This window comes from Globicephala melas, chromosome 11 (assembly GCF_963455315.2).
Source record: "Globicephala melas chromosome 11, mGloMel1.2, whole genome shotgun sequence".
Taxonomy (NCBI): Eukaryota; Metazoa; Chordata; class Mammalia; order Artiodactyla; family Delphinidae; genus Globicephala; species Globicephala melas.
The window spans coordinates 63,160,545-63,180,759 of NC_083324.2; the positions used below are offsets into that span (position 1 = coordinate 63,160,545).

General features: G+C 54.5%; 2 protein-coding genes across 4 annotated transcripts in view; both read left to right on the top strand.

Annotated features, from left to right (window-relative positions):
- ZBTB9 (zinc finger and BTB domain containing 9) overlaps nt 1-3,368 on the top strand; it is a 92,847-nt gene extending 89,479 nt beyond the window's left edge. Inside the window, exon 10 of the mRNA XM_060307555.1 lies at nt 3,278-3,368. The gene's annotated coding sequence lies outside the window, so the exon portion shown is untranslated. The remainder of the gene's footprint in view (nt 1-3,277) is intronic.
- A 1,909-nt stretch (nt 3,369-5,277) lies between these two features.
- Nucleotides 5,278-20,215, top strand: part of ITPR3 (inositol 1,4,5-trisphosphate receptor type 3) — a 67,775-nt gene continuing 52,837 nt past the window's right edge. For 2 of the 3 annotated variants that reach the window (XM_030871042.2, XM_030871043.2), the window contains exons 1-2: nt 5,278-5,436; nt 19,973-20,043. In XM_030871042.2, coding sequence (XP_030726902.1) covers nt 5,348-5,436; nt 19,973-20,043 — 160 coding nt within the window. In that variant the 5' untranslated portion in view covers nt 5,278-5,347. Of the gene's footprint in view, nt 5,437-14,747; nt 14,854-19,972; nt 20,044-20,215 lie in introns of those variants that run through there. The other variant, XM_060307546.1, reaches the window with a different exon arrangement.

Consider the following 20,215-nt stretch of genomic DNA (forward strand, 5'->3'; position numbering starts at 1 on the left):
AATGGACACAGCCTCCTCCATCCAGGAATTCATGGTCTAGAGGGGGAGGCCAAAAAGGAGAGAGATCATTACAATTCAAGATGGCTCATGATATGTTCTCTGATGCTGGGGGTACAAAGAAGTTCCAGGCTAAAAAGCCTGACAATAGCAAGTGTTGGTGAAGGCATGGCTCAGTGGGTATACTTCTAGTGGCCGGTGAGAGGGTGACTTAGAAAGGCCACTTTGGAGCATAATTTGGTGATTCCTAGGAAGTTGACCATGCACCTTCCCTGTGACCCGGCAAGTCCACTTTCTAAGTTCTCACTCTGGAGTAGAGTTTTTCAAACTTTTGGACAGGTATCCTCAATAAGCATGAACTGTGATCCAGAACGTGCCACACACACCTTTCACCCTAATGGTGACTTATGTTACTTAATAATAAAATAATGTGATGCACATTATTTTGTAATCAATGTGTTTTTTTTTTTTTTTTGCACACAGGGAAAAACCACTGGACTGCCAGGGAAGTCCTTCTAATCAATTATGAGTTTTTAAAAATGCTGATCTTGGGGCTTCCCTGGTGGTACAGTGGTTAAGAATCTGCCTGCCAATGCAGGGGACCGGGTTCGGGCCCTGGTCCGGGAAGATCCCACATGCCGCGGAGCAACTAAGCCCGTGCACCACAACTACTGAGCCTGAGCTCTGGAGCCCATGAGCCACAACTACTGAAGCCCACATGCCTAGAGCCCATGCTCTGCAACAAGAGAAGCCACCACAATGAGAAGCTTGTGCACCGAGATGAAGAGTAGCCCCCATTCGCCGCAACTAGAGAAAGCCTGGGCGCAGCAACAAAGACCCAACGCAGCCAAAAAAAAAAAAAAAAAAAGACCCAATGCAGCCAAAACTTAATTAATTAATTAATTTTTAAAAATGCTGATCTTTACCCACTCACTTGATTTCATGACCCACAAATACATCTGAGTCCATAGTTTGAAACACTCTGCCCTAGAGACACTCATGTGTTTGCACAAGGAGACAAGAATGTTCACTACAACATAGTTGTAATAGCCAAAACCTAGATAGGGCTTTCATGGTCACCGACCAAATAGATAAACAAATTGTGATGTGGTCAGGAAGTGGACTGTCACACCTCTGCTCCAAGTACCAAAGGATACACATGGGGTGATACTATTTATATAAAAGGTAAAAAACCTGAAGAGTGATAGGGTACATTGTTTATGGATACATCTGTACCTGGTACAAGCATAAATCAGGACAGTGGTTCTTCCTGGAGGGAAGTGTAGCTGGGAGGCATCCATAAGGAACTTCAACTGAATTTTTTTTCACTTTTTTTTTTTTTTGCGGTACGTGGGCCTCTCACTGTTGTGGTCTCTCCCGTTGCGGAGCACAGGCTCCGGACGCGCAGGCTCAGCGGCCATGGTTCACGGGCCTAGCCGCTCCGCGGCATGTGGGATCTTCCCGGACCGGGGCACGAACCCGTGTCCCCTGCATCGGCAGGCGGACTCTCAACCACTGCGCCACCAGGGGAACCCTTTTTTTTTCACTTTTTAACTGAATTTTTAAGGTTTAGTTTAAAAATATATATACTGGAACCACTTTGCCGAATATTAAGATTTGACAAAGTTGGAGGAAAGATACAGGGTGCTCACTATATTTTTGGTATATTATTTTAAATTTAATAGTATTTCTAAAAATATTTCATAATAAGACTTAAAAGATTGCTGCTCCAGGACATCAGGGAAGGAGAATTTATTCTGACCATAGGAATACAAAGAGGGTGGTGGTGGAGGGAACCCCAGGAACCTACAGAAGTGGGACTGGACGTGGTCCTAGGGAAATGAGATTGAACATACTCAGTTCTTCTTAACTGGGGGATGCTGTGATGATGGCTTTATCCCACTTCCCCCACATGTTGGTACAATATTCTCCCCATTTAACAGACAAGCAAACAGAGGCCTTTAACAGATGGAAATAGAGGCTGAGAGAATTGCCTCTGGAAAAATGGCAGAGCTGGGCCTCTAACCCAGGCCTATGAGAGTCAAAGCCTGCACGGTTCACAGCACGGTTCTTGAGGAGTGACCTTTGTGTCTGCCAAGGGTGCCAGAGTGGGGAGGGGCGGGGACAGACAGGGTCTGGTGTGTTGAGCTAAGGCCTGTAGGCTTGATCCTGTGGGTGATGAGAAAATGCAGGAAGGTTTCAAGCAGGGGAGCAGGACAGTGAACTCACTGGAGCTGTATCATCAGTTTCTTAAATTTTATTATTATTTTTTTGACCAACTGAACCTTTCTTTAAACAAACTCTAACTCAGAACCCAGATACATAAAAGCGCTTACAGTGGAATTGATTTTGCAGAGGCAGGTGACCAGGGGTCTAGAGCCCAGGGGTGGCTCCTCTGGGAACACAGCATGGATGTCGTGGTTCCGAGGAATACACAGAAGCAGTGTGTGTGGCAGGAGGCTGCCAGGGGCATCCCTACCAGGGTTTCTCAGTTGGATGACAGTTGTGTTCCCCTCCTCTGAGTCCTTCTGGTTGGTGGAGGGACAGAGGCTCAGAGCACTCCCGATCTGGGGGTGGAGGGAGAACCAGCGGCATGTGCTTTTGGCAAGATAGGCCTGACCTCCACTTCCTGGCTGTAAGACCTTGGCTGAGTTGTGGAACCGTCCATCTGAATCTTTTTTTTTTAATTATTAGTTTTGGCTGCGTTGGGTCTTCATTGCTGCGCCTGGGCTTTCTCTACTTGCGGTGAGCTGGGGCTCCTCTTCGTTGTGGTGCGCAGCCTTCTCATTGCGGTGGCTTCTCTTGTTGCGGAGCATGGACTCTAGGTGCGTGGGCTTCAGTAGTTGTGGCATGGGGGCTCAGTAGTTGTGGCTCATGGGCTCCAGAGCTCAGGCTCAGTAGTTGTGGCAAACGGGCTTGGTTGCTCCGTGGCATGTGGGATCTTCCCGGACCAGGGCTTGAATCCGTGTCCCCTGCATTGGCAGGCGGATACTTAACCACTGCGCCACCAGGGAAGTCCCCATCCGTTTGAATCTTAGGAGAGGAAGGACATGGACCCCTGGATATGGCTGGGGCAAGGAAGGCACGTGTGCAGAGTGAAGCCACTGGAGGAGTGTTTCCAGCACATTTCTCTTCATCATCACTGTCTGGGGAAGGGGAAAGTCAATTGGGCTGAGGCTGGTGGCTTGATCAGAGCCTGGTGCCCAGCAGAAACTGACACATACTAGGCCCTTGATAAATGCTTATGCAACAAATGCATATATTTCCCTTCTGTCCACAGGAAATGCAGTGGAGGCCTGACTTCTGGGAGCAAGTGAAGCTGTTCCAGTTGCTGGCCCTTCCCAGCTGGGCTCCAGGGATGGACAGCTGAGGCTCCAGTGCAGTGTAAGGCAGTGGAGAGAGTACTGGGCTGAAGTCAGGAGCTGGGGGTCAAGGGCTGGGCTTCTGGCTCCAGTTGCCATGAACCGGCTGTATGACCTAGAGGTCTGGTTCATCCTTCTCTGGGCTTTGCTCATCTCTTTTTGGCAGAGTGGCCTGGGTGAGGTTTTTCCAACTGCAATTTGCAACCCATGTGGTACATTTAAAAGAGCAATTTAGTGGTTCACAATCAGTATTAAAAAACAAACCAAAACACAAACAGAACAGAAAATATCAGAGTGCAATCACAGGTCATAAGGGTAAGTATTGTTTTGTGAAACTATTGTTTTGCTTATATATAGATGAAGGTGCCGACTGGTCTGATGTAAAACTTATTTGCTACTGTGGATCCTGGTGAAAAGAGTGTAAGACACTGAATTCAGCAATCCCGGAGGTGTCCTCCTCTCCCACAATTCTAGGGGTCTTTGTGAAAAAGCCACAGGCCCAGGGGCTCTTCTCTCCCCCCCCCTGCGTGTCAGCAGCTGTCTCTCTGCTCTTCGCTGCCTCACCCGTCCCCGGGTCTTTCTCCTTCCTGCTTCAGTCCTCAGTCCCCTCCTCCCTTTCTCCCAGGGACAAGCCTCCCCCTTCCCAGGAAGTCAGGGTGGGGTGGGGTGTGGGGTCGGAAGGGAGTAAACGTGATCGAATGGCAGTGGCAGTGAGCACTGTATCCCAGAAGCAAAAATAAAGGACTAGGAAGCAAACACCCAAGCACCCGGGAACAGAACAGAAAGTAGGCGAGCTGGGGACGTGCGTTTGAAGGCAGGACTTCGTGAGCAAGAGCTCAGCGGCGACACCGCAGCGGGTCACTCACAGGGGGCCGGCACTGGCCTTGTGCTTGTTGGCGCTCGGGTGCGCAATTAACTAGCGAAGGTAGTTTTCACTCCTGCCCCCCTCCCCCCGTTAAAAGAAAAGAAAGAAGAAGCCGGGAGTTTTGGAGCCAACTCCTGGAGAGGGAACGGCTGAACTGATTCGGAAGTTGGATCTCTTTGTACACAGGAATGCGGAGAGAAAAAAACAAAACCCACCCCATTGCTTCATTTCCCCCTCCAAGCCCGAGCACTTTCTGTTGTGCAATGAAAAGGCTTTTCACGTTGAGAAAAATGAATCCCGATTTGCGCTGCGAAGGAATGAGCGCGCCTCTCGGCGCGAGACGGCTCTCAGCTGGGCGCGGAGACGGCGCGGTGGCCGCAAGGAGACCGCGGCCTGGGCGCTCGGAGGCACCTCCTCCGCGCGCGACTCAAGGTAGCGCCCGCGGGGTCGTTGGACTCCCCCTTCCGCGGGCTGCTGCACGGCTCTCGGCGACCCGAGGGCCGAGGAGTAGATAGTTCGGGGAACCTCGAGGGCGGAGAGCCCCAACTACGGCTGGGCCTCCTGGGGATGGCGGTTCCGCGAGTCTGGCTGGTGACTCGCCGGAACTGAAAACCTGTCCCGGGAGCCCGCTGGGGCCCCGGGACCCCTCGGAATCGCTGGGGGCAGGAGGCCGGCTCGGCGTCCGGGAGACCGGGCCGGGACGCGCTAGGGGCGCGGGAGGAGGGCCGGCACACGTGGGTGCCGGCGGGCGGGCCGTGGCCGGGTGCGGGGTGGGGGCGGGGTGTGGCTTCTCCGCCTCCCGGGCGAGATTTACATGTGTGTGTGGCGGCCCCAGACTTCCTGCTCTGCTACGCTGCAGGTACGCGCGGGCCGGGCCGGGCGGGCGGCGGGTGAGCCGAGACGCGGGCACCTCCTCACCCGGACGCCACCGCCGGCTCCCGGGCCGCGCCGCGCAGCCTTCCGCCCCGGGGGCTGCTAGCCCGTCCCGGCCGCGCCAAGCGCCAGGCTCCGAGGTGGGGGCGCGCCCCTCTCGGCCTCCCCGGTCATCTCCGCCCTCAGCACCTAGCCTGGCCGCGCGCCCCTGGGCGCCCCCACCGCCCGGGCTCCCCGGAGGGCCGCAGCCATGAGCGAGATGTCCAGCTTCCTCCACATCGGGGACATCGTCTCCCTGTACGCCGAGGGCTCAGTCAATGGCTTCATCAGCACTCTGGGGTGAGTGAGCCGAGTTCGGGGCGGGGGGGCGCGGTGGGCCCTGGTGCTAGTTGCGTGCGTCCTGCTGCCTCCCGCCGACAGAGGACCTGGACGTCCCCAGCTTTAAGGAGAGGGGGAACGGCTCGCCTCCTTCTTTCAGAGAAAGGAAGTGAAATGTTTGCCCAGGTAAAGTCGGGCGCCCAGCCGGAGTTGTCAGGAGGCGCCCCCCTTCGCGAAGCCTCCACCCTGGCGCTCTCGCCCTTCTTCAGAAGGGGCGGGGAGGCCGAGACTTCCTCTGCAGGTGGTCCCTGTAAGGGGGCAGGTGGGTGGCTGAGGCGTTAGTTAGGGAAAGGCATCCGGGCCTGGACGTGACCGGCTCTGGGGTGGGGCGGAGCCGTGGCGGGGTGGGCAGGCTCAGCCCGGAGTCCTCTAGTAACAGACCTGTCGCACCTTTGAAGGGTCGCACCTTTTCCTCCTAGCTCTCTTCTGCCCTGCGCCCCCCTCCCCCGCCCCCATCACTAGGAGTGTCTTCGCAGCCCTCCCCTTCCAGGCGTCCCAGGTTCCTGCCGGCTGCCCCCTTCTCCCCGCCTCTCCCTGTCAATTTCCTGAGTAGCTCATCTGGTGCCTCTGGGTCCCTGGTCCCAGGATCTCTGGAGCACTTTACCAACATTAATTAATTCTGGCTGCCACCCCACAGGGTCTGGATAAGCAAGGAATCAATTCAAGTCCCTGGAGAGAGCCAGGCCTGAAGCTGGCATAGGACAGGGCAAGAATTAGAGCAAATGGGTTTCATCTTCAGAGAGCAGTTGAGTGAGTCGGTGGGGATGGGGCGTAAGAGTGATTTCTCCACCTCTCCAGCCTCAGGGCAGGGCCTGTTACCTTTGTCACATTTTCAGTCTGGGGACTTGTGTTAAATGGTCTCATCTTCCCCAGCACACCCAGCCGTTTTATTTTAGGGTAAACCCACCCTCTTCTGCCGACCCTACCCTCATCTGGATGCCAACCAGCTGCAAGGTGTCCTCTCCCTGGGGACTTTCGGAGGACAGCCTTGGCACTCTAAACCCAGGGCTGGCTCGCCCTTAGCTGGGGAGGTGGGAGTCACCTGGCTCCCTTGGTGTCTTGTTGGGAGTTTAGCTTTAGTCCTGTGGGAAAGATCGGGAGGGTTGGAGGTCTGGCTTAGCCAACAGGGAATGGATGCTGACTTGGAATTCCAGAATACCTGCGCTCCTTATCTCAGCACCCTCCAGGCCTTCTCATTCCCCTCCCCATTCACATGTGGACTCCCCAGCCCTGCATTCCCTCCCAGCTACATCTCACTCGTCTTGCTCAGTTTACCAGAGGATGGGGTAAGCTGCATTCCTGGCACATAGTAAACACGTCTGATAGAGCTGAGGGAAGGAGCAGAGACTGTGGGGACGTGGGGGATGCAGGGGCAGACGGTGTCCCCCTGCCTGGTGTCTGAACAGTACTGGGGACTTTTGGGAAATGACCATCTTCTCTGTTGCTCTGAGTGCCAGGCTCAGGGCTGAGCACACTGTGGGGGCTTTTTTTTTTTTTTTTTTTTGCGGTACGCGGGCCTCTCACTGTTGTGGCCTCTCCCGTTGCGGAGCACACGCGCAGGCTCAGCGGCCATGGCTCACGGGCCCAGCCGCTCTGCGGCATGTGGGATCTTCCTAGACTGGGGCACGAACCCGTTTCCCCTGCATCGGCAGGCGGACTCTCAACCACTGCGCCACCAGGGAAGCCCTGTGGGGGCTTTTTTAGCACCTGTGAGGATCTAACAGAACCAAGGCCGTCCACACAGGCCTCATCCCCTCACTAGGGATTCCCTCTATTGCTTCCTAGCACAGCTCCCTCCCGCCCTGGCCCTTCCTGCCCCAGGAAGCTGCTTCCTCCAGTCCAGTTTGATTCTCAGGCAGGGCCTGGTGACCGCCCAGAGCCATTCTACTCCAGGGGCGGGTTCCCAGTGCAAACATCTCCAGGAGCTCCCAACTTCTGCCGATACACGCACGCCCACCCTCCCGGCACTCCCACCCTCCCAGCCTGGCCCTCTAGCACTGGCGTGTGCTGGCCCCAACTTAACTTTCTATTTTTTTTTTTTCCACCACCCCCTTCACGACCCTGACACTCCAGGTGCACCACCTGGATTGGGATTCCTGGAACCTTCCCCACGCCTTTGCGGTCTGGTGTGCTCTTGTGGTCTTGTCTCCGTCTCTTTACCTTTGTTCCAGTTGCCCCTGCCCTTCAGCCAGTCTCCACCTGAGTAAATCTGACCCACCCTCTCAGACCTGGTACAAAGCGGCCCTACTTTGTGAGATCCAACCCCCCTCCCCCACCCCGGCAGAATTAACCCCTTTTCCCCCCCGTGCTTCGCACTGCTTTATACACATTCCTCTCCGGTGTTAACTGTGTTGTTTTACAATTAGTTGAAGGTTTCTCTGTAGAGCCCTCTAACACTGGGCACTTTGCCAGGATTGACTGATTAATCACCCCATTCCTCCACTCAGGCGCTGTGCTGGGCACCTTCTCAGAACTTCACTCAGTGAAGGAATGGTTTCTAAACACCCTAAGGCATCGCTACTCAAAGTGTAGTCCTTGGTCCAGCAGCATCAGCAGCTCTGAGAAGCTTGTTAGAAAATACAGAATCTCACACCCCTGCCTGTCCTGCTGAATCAGAATCTGCATTTTGAGCCCCAGGGGATTTGGAGCCTTAAAGAGAAGCATTGCTCTATGTGATTCTCTCTCTGCTCCAGCCTCACCGGAATCTTTCTGCCTCCATCCTCAGCTCTGGTCCCCTTTGCCTTCATCCTGGCTGTTGGTGCCCATGTCTGCGAACCCTGGAGGCTGATTTGACTGAGTTCCCAGGCGATCGCAATGCTCGGTGCCCAAGAGGTGCCCAGTAAGGGCTGGAGAAAATGAATTTGATGAGGACAGGGGCAGCCTTGGTGGACAGTGGGACTGGCTCAGCTGGGGGAGTGGAAAGGGGGGGGCATTGTTGGAGGAGGGAGTCTGGGGCAGCTTCAGATTCCAGCCAGGCTCTGCAGAGCCAAGTGGAGGAGGCCAATTAGAGCTGCCTGCGTAATTACAGCTCCCAGTGGAGATTGTACATTAACTCTGGGTTGGGAGGATGGGAGGGGTCTGGGGAGTGGATCCTGGAGCAGGTTGAGACCTCAGCCGGGAAGGAAAAGCAGGCCCACGCCTGTTCTTGGGAGGAGAGCACGGCCGGGGACACTGCCTCATCCCTCACTGCAGGTGGGAGGCAGCAGAGGCCAGGGCTGCCGCGGCGGGTTAGGGCCACTTCAGGTGAAGGATTTACTATGGCTCCCGGCCAGTGACTGTGGGAAACCGGCCCAGCGTGCAGGGTAGGCCCCTCAGGATCTCATGTCCAGTTCCTAGAAGGTCTCTTTTGAATGCCCAGAGGGGTGGCCCCCAGACCACTGGGATAAGCTGGGGAGTGCAGGTGAACTGGGTCTTGCAGTCGAGCTCCCAAGATTTGTCAGATGGCCTCCGCCTGCACATGGCTGGGCCTTGGAGCACCATTTGGGGGCTCTCAGGGCCTCTGGACCTGTGTCACCCAGGGCTGGGTGATCTCAGGGAGTAGGGTCAGAAGTGACCTTGGGATTCCGTGTCTACCTTCCAGCCTGATCTGCTTCCCCAGGAGGGTGGTAATTGGAGGTCAGGACCCAGAAAACGTGGAGGTAAATGTGGAGGAAGTCCCAGGTCCCCAGGGTCAGGACCTGCTTTGTCACTAACTGCGTGGGTGATTTTGGCAAGGTCCTCCCTCTCAGAGTCTGTTTCTGTCAGCCTGGTTGTCCTCTAAGGTGCTCTGTTTGCACCCGAGAATCTCCCTGTGGGTCTTTAAAAAAAAATTCCAGCTCCCATGTCCCATGTCAGACCAACTGTAGTAACATTTCTAGGGGTGGGCATCTGAGGTTTGGGTTTTTAAAGCTCCGCAGTGCTTCTAATGTGTACCTGGGGTGGGGGGGCGTCCCTTCTCAGGGCCCTCTCAGGCTGACAGGCTGTGAGGAAGCCTAGCTATTGGGTCTGCCTGCCCCTTGGTCCAGAGAGCCCATCTCTTAGCCTTCATCAGACTTCATTAAGTCATTCAACAAACATCTAATGAGCACCTACTATGTGCCAGGCACTGTTCTAGTCACTGGGGAATCAGTGGTAACCAAGACAGAGTCCAGCCTGTTCTAGTCTGTACAGCGGAGAGCTGGAAGAGATGGTCTTTAAGGGCCCTTTGTGCCTTAAGTCCCTGAGACTCATGTGATTTCAGGAGGGGGCACTGCCCCTCCCGTGCAGACGACATTCCACTGGCAGATTTCAGACCTGCCCTTGGCTTTCACTTAATTGTGATTTCACTGGAATGAGATGTTGGACTTAGCCCTGTCCTGTGCCCCAAGGCAGGGTCTCAGCCTCCACTAGGTCAATCCATGCAACTCATGTTTTTTTAGGAAAATGTATATATTTTTCTTTCTTTCTTTTTTAAATGAAAAAATTTTTTTCGCCGCGCCCTGTGGCTTTTGGGATCTTAGTCCCCTGACCAGGGATTGAACCCAGGCCCCGGTATTGAAAGCTCCGAGTCCTAAGCACCGGACCACCAGGAAATTCCAATACATATTTTTTTCCTGATTAAAAAATAATATATGCTCCATGGAGGAAACTTGAAAAACTAAAATAAAAAATGATCTGTAATACCACTGTGATTATATTGACAGCCTCTATATGGGCTTTCTAGCCTTTTATGCACACAAATAAAGATTTACAAAACAGTATCACATTGCACATCTGGCTTTGTATCCTGTCTTTCTGGGGGGAATACATTAACCTGTATTTTCCCATGCGTGCCAGCCTACGACTGTTGTGGCCACAGAGCATCCCCTGGTATGATGTACCTTCATTTATTTAAGCAACTCTAGTATTGGGCATTCAGCTGGTCTCTAAATTTTTTGCTGTTCCAAACAATCTGCCCTGAACATCCTAGTCCATACATGCCCGAACACTTGTCCAGTTATCCTCTCAGGATAGATTCCCAGAAGTGGAATTCTGAGATCAAAGGGAAGGCACATCTTTATTTATTTTTTCCTGCTGCGCCGCGTGGCTGCGTGGCTTTTGGGATCGTTCCCTGACCACGGATTGAATCTGGGCCCTCAGCAGTGAGAGCTCAGAGTCCTTACCCCTGGACCACAAGGGAATTCCCAAGGCACATCTTTTACCTTGCTGGCTCTCTCTAACTGCACATTTCTCTGGTGGCGGAGGAGGTGGAAACGGGGACCCTGTGCCCCGGGGGGTCTAGCCCACTTCACATCACTAGCCCACTTCACATCACGAGTTTGAGAGTGTTGTGCTAGGGGTGTGGGGAGTAATACCAGCCTCTGCCCTCGAGGTTGGGCCAGGTTGGGTGTGGCGGCTGCAGTGGGGAGGGGGTGAAGTAGAGAGAGGGGTGGTGTGTGGGTTGCCTGAGGACAGGATCAGCCCCAAGGTCCCACCGAGGGACTCCAGGGACCCAGGCTGCGTGCAGCTCCTGGGCCTTAAAGAATCCTGCCGTAGCCACTTGCTCACACTCTGTCCTGCCCGACGCTCCTGACCCCGTGTCCCCTCCCCTCCCCTTCCTGACTTGGCCCAGTGGGGCTGTGGGGTGGAGGCTTGGGTTGGGGGTGGGGTGCTGTGCTGGATTTTAGGGGGGTCACAGGAGCTTTCTGCTGCCAGTTTAGGGGCAGGTGTCTGGGTTTGAGTTACCCCTGAGCACACGTCTCCTGCAGTCTACCCCGAGGCCTGCTCGCCACACTTCACCCCATGTGGAGCTGGGGGGCTCCTGCCTGGAAGTGGGGGCTGTGAGGGAGGTGGGAAGGAGGCCTGGGAGAGGGGGAGGAGAGCAGACCCCAAACCTCCAGTAAGTTCATCACAGGCCTCTAAATGTCAGCTCTGAGCTCCCCCAAGTGCATCACGCGGGTCATGCCCAGTAGTGGCAATGGTTCCCAGCGGTTGTGCCTGTAGCCAGCCTGCTCCAGGGAGGACCCCTGGCTCAGTGGGGCTAAGCGATTTGCTGGGGTGGGGGTGGGGGACGTAAGCCAGCAGGAGCCCTGCGCGCCACGCCACTGGAGAGGAGGCTGCAGGACTCTTCACACCAGGGCGGAGATGAGACTGGGCGCTGACAGCACAGTGTGCCTGGGGTGTGGGCTGGGGGGCGGGGAGGACACACTGCAGAGGGCTTCCCACCTGAGGAGACAGACAGTAGGGACTCCTTGCAGGGGATTGAGTGGGGGAGTAAAATGATCACTGTGGTGTGTAAAGGTACATATTTGTTTCGCTGGCAAGTGGGCAGAGCCAGGAGAGACAGTGAACATAAATCTTAGCCCAGGGGCAGCTGCCGCTGTTTGAGGCAGACACCTGTGCATATCTGGTTCACAGATCCCTCTCCCATCACTCAGCCAGCCAGCCAGCCGTCACCCGCTTCTACCAGCCTGCAGGAGAGCCGGCTCTCCAGGGTCCGAGTCTAGAAATGGGTGATGGGGGTGATAGAGGTCATGCGAGGGAGAATTAAGTCTGTGTCTCAGAGATGCTGCAGCTGATGATAGACGGACTTCACCGAGTGTTTACAGCTCTGGCCTGTGCTGTCCCTTTGACCCCTTACCACCAACCGGAGGCATATATATAATTTATAAAAGTAGAGAGAGGGACTTACCTGGTGGTCCAGTGGTTAAGACTCCATGTTCCCAATGCAGGGGGCACAGATTTGATCCTTGGTCAGGGAACTAAGATCCCGCGTGCCACGTGGTACGGCCAAAAAAAAAAAAAAATAGAACCATTTAGAACACCCACATATCCACCACCTAGACTTAATCGTTGTTTACATTTTGCCATATTTGCTGTTTCTTCTTTGCTGAAGTATTTTATGGTAGATTACATGCATTGCATTTTTTTCACCTCTACATCCTTCATTTTACAGGAAATAGGCTATGTTCCTGTGTAACCACAGTGCTGTTATCATACCAATTAGTAATTTCCTAATAGCGTCCGATGCTCAATCCATAGTCCAATAATACACTCAATTGTTCTCAGTCTAGCCTTGACCACTGGTTTCTTTAAATTAGGATCTACTCAAGGTCCACGTGTTAATTTGATTCTTATGTCTCTTACGTCGCCTTTAATCTAAAGCAACGCCCGGCCCCCACCTCTTTCTACCTCCCCCGATAAGCGGGAGGCTGTAGACTTGTCTCACTTTCTGGAGTCATCAGGGCTGCTTTGCTGCTCTGTTTCCCAGAGAGCCAAGCAGGGATGTGGAGGAGGGCGGCCTGGGCTTCAGGGCTGCCCTGCTAAGGCTCCTCCAGCCTCAGTTACTATGTCAGGTTTGCGGGGCTGAGAGCCCAGTCCCCGCATGGAGAGCAGGAGAGAGGCCTGGGCAGGGCAAGGCCGACCTGTGAGGGAAGGGTGGGCTAGGTGGCCCAGGGTTGCCCCTCTTCTCGGCCTTTTCTCAGTTCTCTCTTGTGTCTCCTGCTCCCCATCCCTCTTCTCCTTGGCCTAACAGAGACCCCAGGACTCGCCAGAGCCCACCCAGTCCTGAGAGCCAGCAACCCAGGCCTGCGGCAGAGGCAGAGCCCTGAAGGCTTGTGCCCCGGCCAGGGGCCCTTATTTCTGTCGGGCCAAGTTTAGTCACTTTTGCTGCCTCTCTTCCTCACTGGAGAGGCTCTTGGGGGTTCCCTGAGTGTGTGGCTTACTGTCCTTCCTAGACTTAAGCTCTCTGAAGGGATGAGCCATGCTTGTTTTAAATTCCATATACTGGTCCCTTCGGTGGCTCAAGGTGGATCCTTGGTAAAGACCTGTAGAGGTCAAGTAAATGGGTGTTTTTGCAGGGATGCAGAAGTGAAGTTCTTTTCTCCGACGGGCCAGTGATCCCAGCCAGTGAACCTGGGCTCCTCTCCCAATATTTCTCCCCACCCCTACCTAGTGGATGTGACTTTGGTTTTTTGGGGAGGGGGAATCCAAGGCCCCCATCCTCTACCAGCCAATCCCAGTGTTCTGACAGTGACTGCTTTGGGCGTGGCCTTCTGTGGGTCTAGCCTAGATCTGTGGGGTGGTGGCCAGTGCCCTGGGCTGGGAGTCAGGGGATCTGGGGTTTGGAACTGGCTGTTCTTTAATTGTCGTGTGACCTGAGCTCGTCAGTTTCCCCCTCCACCCTCTTTTCCAGGCTAGATCAGGGAGGGGCAGTCTGGGGACCCTTTGGGATTTCCCTAGTCTGGTGTCCTCCTCCCTTAGCTGCTCCTCTGATAGTCACTTGCCCCACTTCTAGCTCCCTTCTTCCTCCTATTTATCTAATCTTTCCGGACAGCACTGACCTGCCCCACTGCCTTTTCCATGGCTCCCACCTGGATCTCAAAGTCCACCCTGGTCAGAATGGGGCCAGCCAGGCCCCTGGATGCATGTGCCTTTCCCTCTTCCTTCAGACCAAGGTCTTGGGGTGCAGACCCCGGGGGCATTTCAGGGACAGCGCCCTTCTCCACATCCTTCTAGAGCAGAGATGTCCACCAACTCCTGCTCAGAGGGTCCAGGGCAGGCCTGCCCACAGGCTTCCTGCCCGACCCCCCCTACACCTACTACCCCCTCCCCTTGCCCACTCTACTGATGCCCTGTTGGGCCCTGCACAGTGCAGGCTCAAACTCATCTTGTGTCACCCAGTGGATAGAAGGCTTACAGCAGACTGTCCTCAGGGCTCCTGAGTGTCCACTGGGCTGGGGGGGTGGGGGGTGGGGGGTGGATTGCACAGGTGAAGGTCGTGGCTCCTGTCCTCACAGCACACAGCATGGTGGACGTGAGCTTCCAGAGGGTGGGGACCACACCCAGCACATAATCCCTTTGCAGTAAGATTTTGTTGAACCGATGGAGACCTAGATTGTACAGGTACCATCAACTGACCAGCTGTGTGGCCCAGTGGCCCCTTTAACTCAGTGAGCGCCACACTGGACTGTGGTAAGAATGGAACGAGGTATCGGGTGTAATTTATAAACTAAAGTGTTCTGCACATCGGAGCGTCGGATTTTCTAAGATGATCTTGGCTGGGGTGCCTTTAGTTAAGGGGCGATGCCTCATGTGGTGGAAACGGGGCAGGGAGCTCTGCAGGAGCCTAAGCGCGGCCTTGAAGATGGCAGGACTCGGAGGGAGCTTCTGCGTGTGCAGAGGCGTGGAGGGGGGGACAGCGAGATCAGAGGACTGGCGGGGCGCGGGAGTAGGCCCTTCCCTGGATCTTGGGCGGAGGTGGACGCGCTAGGGAGGGGAGGGGGACAGTGAAGCGACGCGGCAACTTCTCCCAGGAGAACCCGGCTCTGATTAGAGCGCCAGGTGCGCATCGGAAGCCGGAAGCCGGACACCAATCCACACAGATACCCCCACCACGAGGGAGAACGGGGGAGCTACGGCCCGGGATATAGGTGCCACCAGGTGGGGAGGGGTCCTTCGGAGCCGCCTTCCGCGGGCTCCCGGGCGCGGGGTGAGGAAAGCGCGGGCGCTGGTGGCTTGTCCCGCGCCCAGCCCCTCGCGCCCGCCTCCCACCGCCCCCGGGCGCTCCTGGCACAGGCCCAGCGTCCTGGCAGCGGCTGGCAGTCGGAGGCAGGCCGGGGCGAGGCCGCGCTCGCATCCCCTCCGCGACGCGGCTGGGGCGACGGCCACACACTGGGAGGCGAGTTTCGCTTCTTGGCGGGGGCGGGGCTCGGGCGGGCGGACGGAAAGCGCACTGCGGCCTCGGCGCGTCAGCTGGGCGCGTCAGCTGGGTCTCGGCGGGCCGGGGCGGGGTTTCGGAGGGGCGGGGGCGGGGCGCTCGGCGACCACCTCGCTGCCTCTCCCTCTACCCAGAGGGACAGAAGTCCCGGCCGCGCCCTCTGAGGCTTCTCCTCCATCAAAACTTACCTGTCTGCTGTCCCAGCCCTTGCAGCCCATCTGATAAGGGCTTTCCTGCTTATCTGTTAATGGCTTCACGGGACACTCCTCCCATCCCCTCCCGCCCAATAGCACCTTCTTGGGATGCCTCAGTCCTAAGGAGTAGGTTCAGAGGAATGGAGGGGAGGCTTGTGAGGGGGCGCTTGGGGACATTTTGGGACTCTCTAAACATCCTGCTGCTGGCTGCCTTCTTTGCCTACGGACTTGGTGGAGGGCTGCCCTCAGCTACAGCTAGGAAATGAAATGATGGGAGGGGCGAGGCGCCATCCCTTAGAGGCTGCAGGGGAGGGGTACAGAACGTTCCCAGGGAAGTCGATTTTGCTCATCCAGAACCCACACTTGGAGGAGGGAGGGGGTGGAATGTTGGATCCAGGAGGAGGTTCTGAAAGTCCCATCTTCCTGACCTTGTTTTCCTGATACCTTGTGGGAGCCCCCTGCCATTTTTTTTAACCGTCCACGTGGCTTGCTTCTCTGTTCTTACCATTCCTGACCCCTCTTGGCTGCAGGTCTGGGATGTTTTCCTTCCCAACCTTGCTTGAAATTCTCCTCCTGGAGGCCATGCTCCCCTCCTGACCAGTCCCTCCCCTTTTCTAAGTGGCTTCAGCTTGCGCTCCCAAAGCAGTGCCCTGCTTTGTAAACCACTGGGCACTGGGGAGGGGCTGAGCTGGAGACACAGGGTTTCAGAAGCTGTGCCAGAGTGGGCGGGGACAGAAGGACATCCACATAATGACCAGGCAGATTTGTGCCAGGGGGATTAGGAAAAGCACGCCAGGCATCCACTTTTGCATGTCTTTTTCCTGCACTTGTGACCCAGGGGAGGGATGGAGGGGGTCTGGGGTGAGGATGGGTTTTCCTCAGACAGGGAGTCTCTGGGGAGGTGGCCTACACAGGGCCTTGTGCACTGGTCAAGATGGCGGCTGTGGGGACTACGCCAGCCTCTCCTCAGTTGCACCAACTTCCATGATGCCCTATGGCTGTCCAGCACCCCCAGCAGTGCCAGGTGCCAGGCCCTGGCCGAGGCTTCATCCCCTTCCCTACCAAAACTTACCATCCTGTGTCTCCTCCCCTCAGGGCTTTGCCAAGAGACAACCAGCTAATCTGATTCACTAATCTCTTACAGGAAATTCTATGAATTATTCGAGGCTTTGCACAGCTTCTGCCTCTTCTTTCACACCTTGTCTGATTGGCCAAGCTCTGACCTCACCCTTCCCTGGACGAAATCCACAGATTGGCACCAATGCATATTCCTTATATCATGAACTCTTCTGAGTATGTGACTTGTCTTCCTGATGAGATTTTAAACTCTCTTAGGGACCTTATCTTTTGCTTCTTGTGGACTTCCCACAGCAGCTAGTAAAATGATTAATTCACGCAATATGTATGTCGTGTGTGCCCGCTCTGCGCCAGGCAGGTGGTCCAGATGCTGAGGATACAGGAGGAAGCAGAACAGACACACCCCTGTCCTCATGAATCTTCCATCTCAGGTTGGGGAGGATAGGAACCAAAATAAATAAAATATATAGCAGGCTGGATGGTGATACGGAGAACAGGGAGGAAGATGAGAAGTGTGGGAGAGAACAGTTTACAGTTTTTAAAAGGATAGGGAGGGAGAGTGTCCATGGGAATGGGTCATTTGAGGCGAGATCTGAAGGAGGTGAGAGAGGGAGTCAGGAGGGTGTCTGGGGCAGAGAGTTCCAGGCAGAGGGAGAAGCCAGGGTCAAATCTCCTGGAATGTTTGAGGAGCCTGGAGGAGGACTGTGGGCTGGAGCGGAGTGGGCCAGGGGCTTGGGGAGGAGATGAGGTCTGAGAGGTAAGGTGGTAGGTCATGTGGGGTCTTTCAGGCCATAGTGAGTTCTTGGGTGGGTGGTTCTCTGAGATGGGTGGTTCTGGAGGGTTCTGAGCAAAGAACTACCCTGATTTAACTGACCTTTTAAAGGGATCCCTTTGCTGCTAAGTGGGGAACAGGCTGTAGGGAGATGAGGGGGGGGCCAGGAGACTAATGGGGAGGCAGTTACATCTAGGTGAGAGCTGGTGGGGACTTAGGGTGGTGGTGGCGGCACGATGAAAAGAGGTCAGATTCCATACGTATATATATTTTTTAATTTTTTAACTTACTTAATTAAATTAATTAATTAATTTTTTATTTTTGGCTGCCTCAGGTTCTAGCTGCGGCACGTGGGCTCCTCGTTGTGGCGTGTGGGCTCCTATCTAGTTGTGGCACGCAGGCTCCAGGGCTCGTGGGCTCTGTAGTTTGTCGCACACAGGCTCTCTAGTTGAGGCGCGTGAGCTCAGTAGTTGCGGTGTGCAGGCTTAGTTGCCCCGCGGCATGTGGGATCTCAGTTCCCTGACCAGGGATCGAGTCCGCGTCCCCTGCATTGTAAGGTGGACTCTTTACCACTGGACCACCAGGAAAGTCCCATCATATGTATATATTTTTAAAAATTTTATTGAAGTATAGTTGATTTACAATGTTGTGTTAATTTCTGCTGTACAATAAAGTGACTCAGTTATCTATGTATATTCTTTTTCCTATTTTTTCCATTATGGTTTATTACAGGATATTGAATATAGTTCCCTGTGCTATACAGTAGGACCTTGTTGTTTATCCATCCTATATATACTAGTTTGCATCTGCAAATCCCAAACTCCCAGTCCATCCCTCCTCCATCCCCTCCACCGGCAACCATGTCTGTTATCTATATCTGTGAGTCCGTGTTTGTTTCGTAGATAGGTTCATTTGTGCCATATTTTAAAGTCAGATTCCATACATATTTTGAAGATAAAGCCCACAGGGTTTCCTCACAGATTAGGTTTGAGGGACGAGTGGAAGAGAGGACCAAGGATTGACCCAAGATTTTGGGCCCAAGCAATTGGGAGGATGGATCAGCTGAGATGGGGAGGACTTCAAGGAGAGCAGGAGCTCAGCTTGTAACGTGCTGAGTTTTCGATGCCTGCGGACATCCAAGTGGAGACGTGGAGTGGGCAGTTAGATCTACGAATCTGGAGTTGAGGGAAGAGGGATGGCAGAGGTGGAGGTGGGAGTCATCAGTGAATGTATAAGTGGTGCTTTGAACCCATGCTTGTGGCCGAGATGACCAAGGGTCAGTGCTGATGGAGAAGGGGAGAGGGCTAAGGACTGAGCTAGAGGCTGGGGATGGGGAAGGGGACCAAGTGAGTCCTTGCAGCAAGCTGCCCTCTCCCCTCCCCTCCCTGTCACGGAGAGGTCCCCCACAGCAACCCCTGCACCCCCATGCTTCTGGGACCACCTCTGTAGAGACGAGAGCTCCAGGGACCTTGAGATCAACCGGAGGTTTAGCACAGCTGGGGCAAGGAGGTTGTGAGGCTAGCTAGGGAGTGGGTGGAGGTCAGATCACAAAAGGCCTTGTTGGCCAATCCAAGGAGGGGAGGCGCAGAAGGAGGCTTTGGAATTAGCTCTGTGGCTTCAGACAAATTATTTAATGTTCAAACCCAGTTTCCTCCTCTGTAAAATGGTGCTCATGACTAGCCCCTTGGGGGAAGTTGGTGAGAATTCAGAGGAAGTGGTTGTGAAGTGCTGAGATAGAGTTGGCCTCTGAAATAGTAGGTCATCATCATCACTTTGTCCTGGAGGCTGGGGTGGCACTGAAGAATGTTAAATGCAGGAATGGGGGGATGGATGGATGAGTGGGTGTCCTCCAGAGACTCAAGATTAACCTCAGCCATGGCTGGAAGGGAGGAATTTCAAGCCCAAGGGTGACCAAAGCAGAGAGTATGAAATGGGCCTGACTGAGGTCGGGAAGGTGCAAGGTTCACTGTCCTGTCTTTGAGACCCGGAGGCCTGTCCCCGTAGTTCGGTGTCTCATAAGCTTCTCTCATCTGTTCATCTGTCTCTAGGCTCTCTCTGTTTCTGTTTCTTATCCTGTTTATCTTTCTGACTCTGTCTTTTCTGTCTCTCTCTTCCTCTCTGTCTCTCCGTCCCCTTCTCTCTTCCTCCATCACCTGCTGCCTTTTCAGGTCTGGGCAGGGTCTCAGGGCTATGACAGGAGTTATATCCGCAGTGTGTGACAGCCCAGACTGGCAGCAGGTCCCCATGGGACAGCTCCAGCTGGGGGGTCGGGGGTGGTCTGGGTGTGTCTCTGAGCTTTTTGTGGGGTCTCCCCTATCTCCACCCAGGACACCTCGCATTTTAACAGTGGTGCCAGGAAAGGGGATGACCTGATGGCAGGGGGTTGTCAGTGATGGAGAAGTTTCTTTGTTTTTTTCTTTAATTGAAGTATAAAGTATACTTTATACTTCAATTAAAAAGTATAAATTGAAGTATAGTTGATTTACAATTTTATGTTAATTTGTGCTGTACAGCAGAATGATTCAGTTATACATATATATACATTCTTTTTTCATATTCTTTTCCATTATGGTTTATCACAGGATACTGAATATAGTTCTCTGTGCTCTACAGTACGACCTTGTTGTTTATCCATTCTACATGTAAAAGCTTATATCTTCGAATCCCAACCTCCCACTCCATCCCTTGAGAGGTTTCTTTGGGGGCCTCCCTGGTGCCCTGGAAACCCCTGCCCTGAGGGAGGGACACCTGGGGAGGTGGGTGTCTTCTTTCTGCTGACCCAGCTGCCTTGTCGCCCAGGTTGGTGGATGACCGCTGTGTCGTGGAGCCCGCGGCTGGGGACCTGGACAATCCTCCTAAGAAGTTCCGAGGTGAGACCTCTGCTCCCCCCACTAACTCCCCTCCCCCTCCTGGCTGCTGAGTCATGGACCTCGGACAGAACCCATTCAACCCAGGGGCCCAGTGGGCGGGTTAGGCAAGGTGCCGCCCACAGCCCCCTCACACTGCTGCCTGTGGAACCCCCATCGGCTTGAACGATGCCAT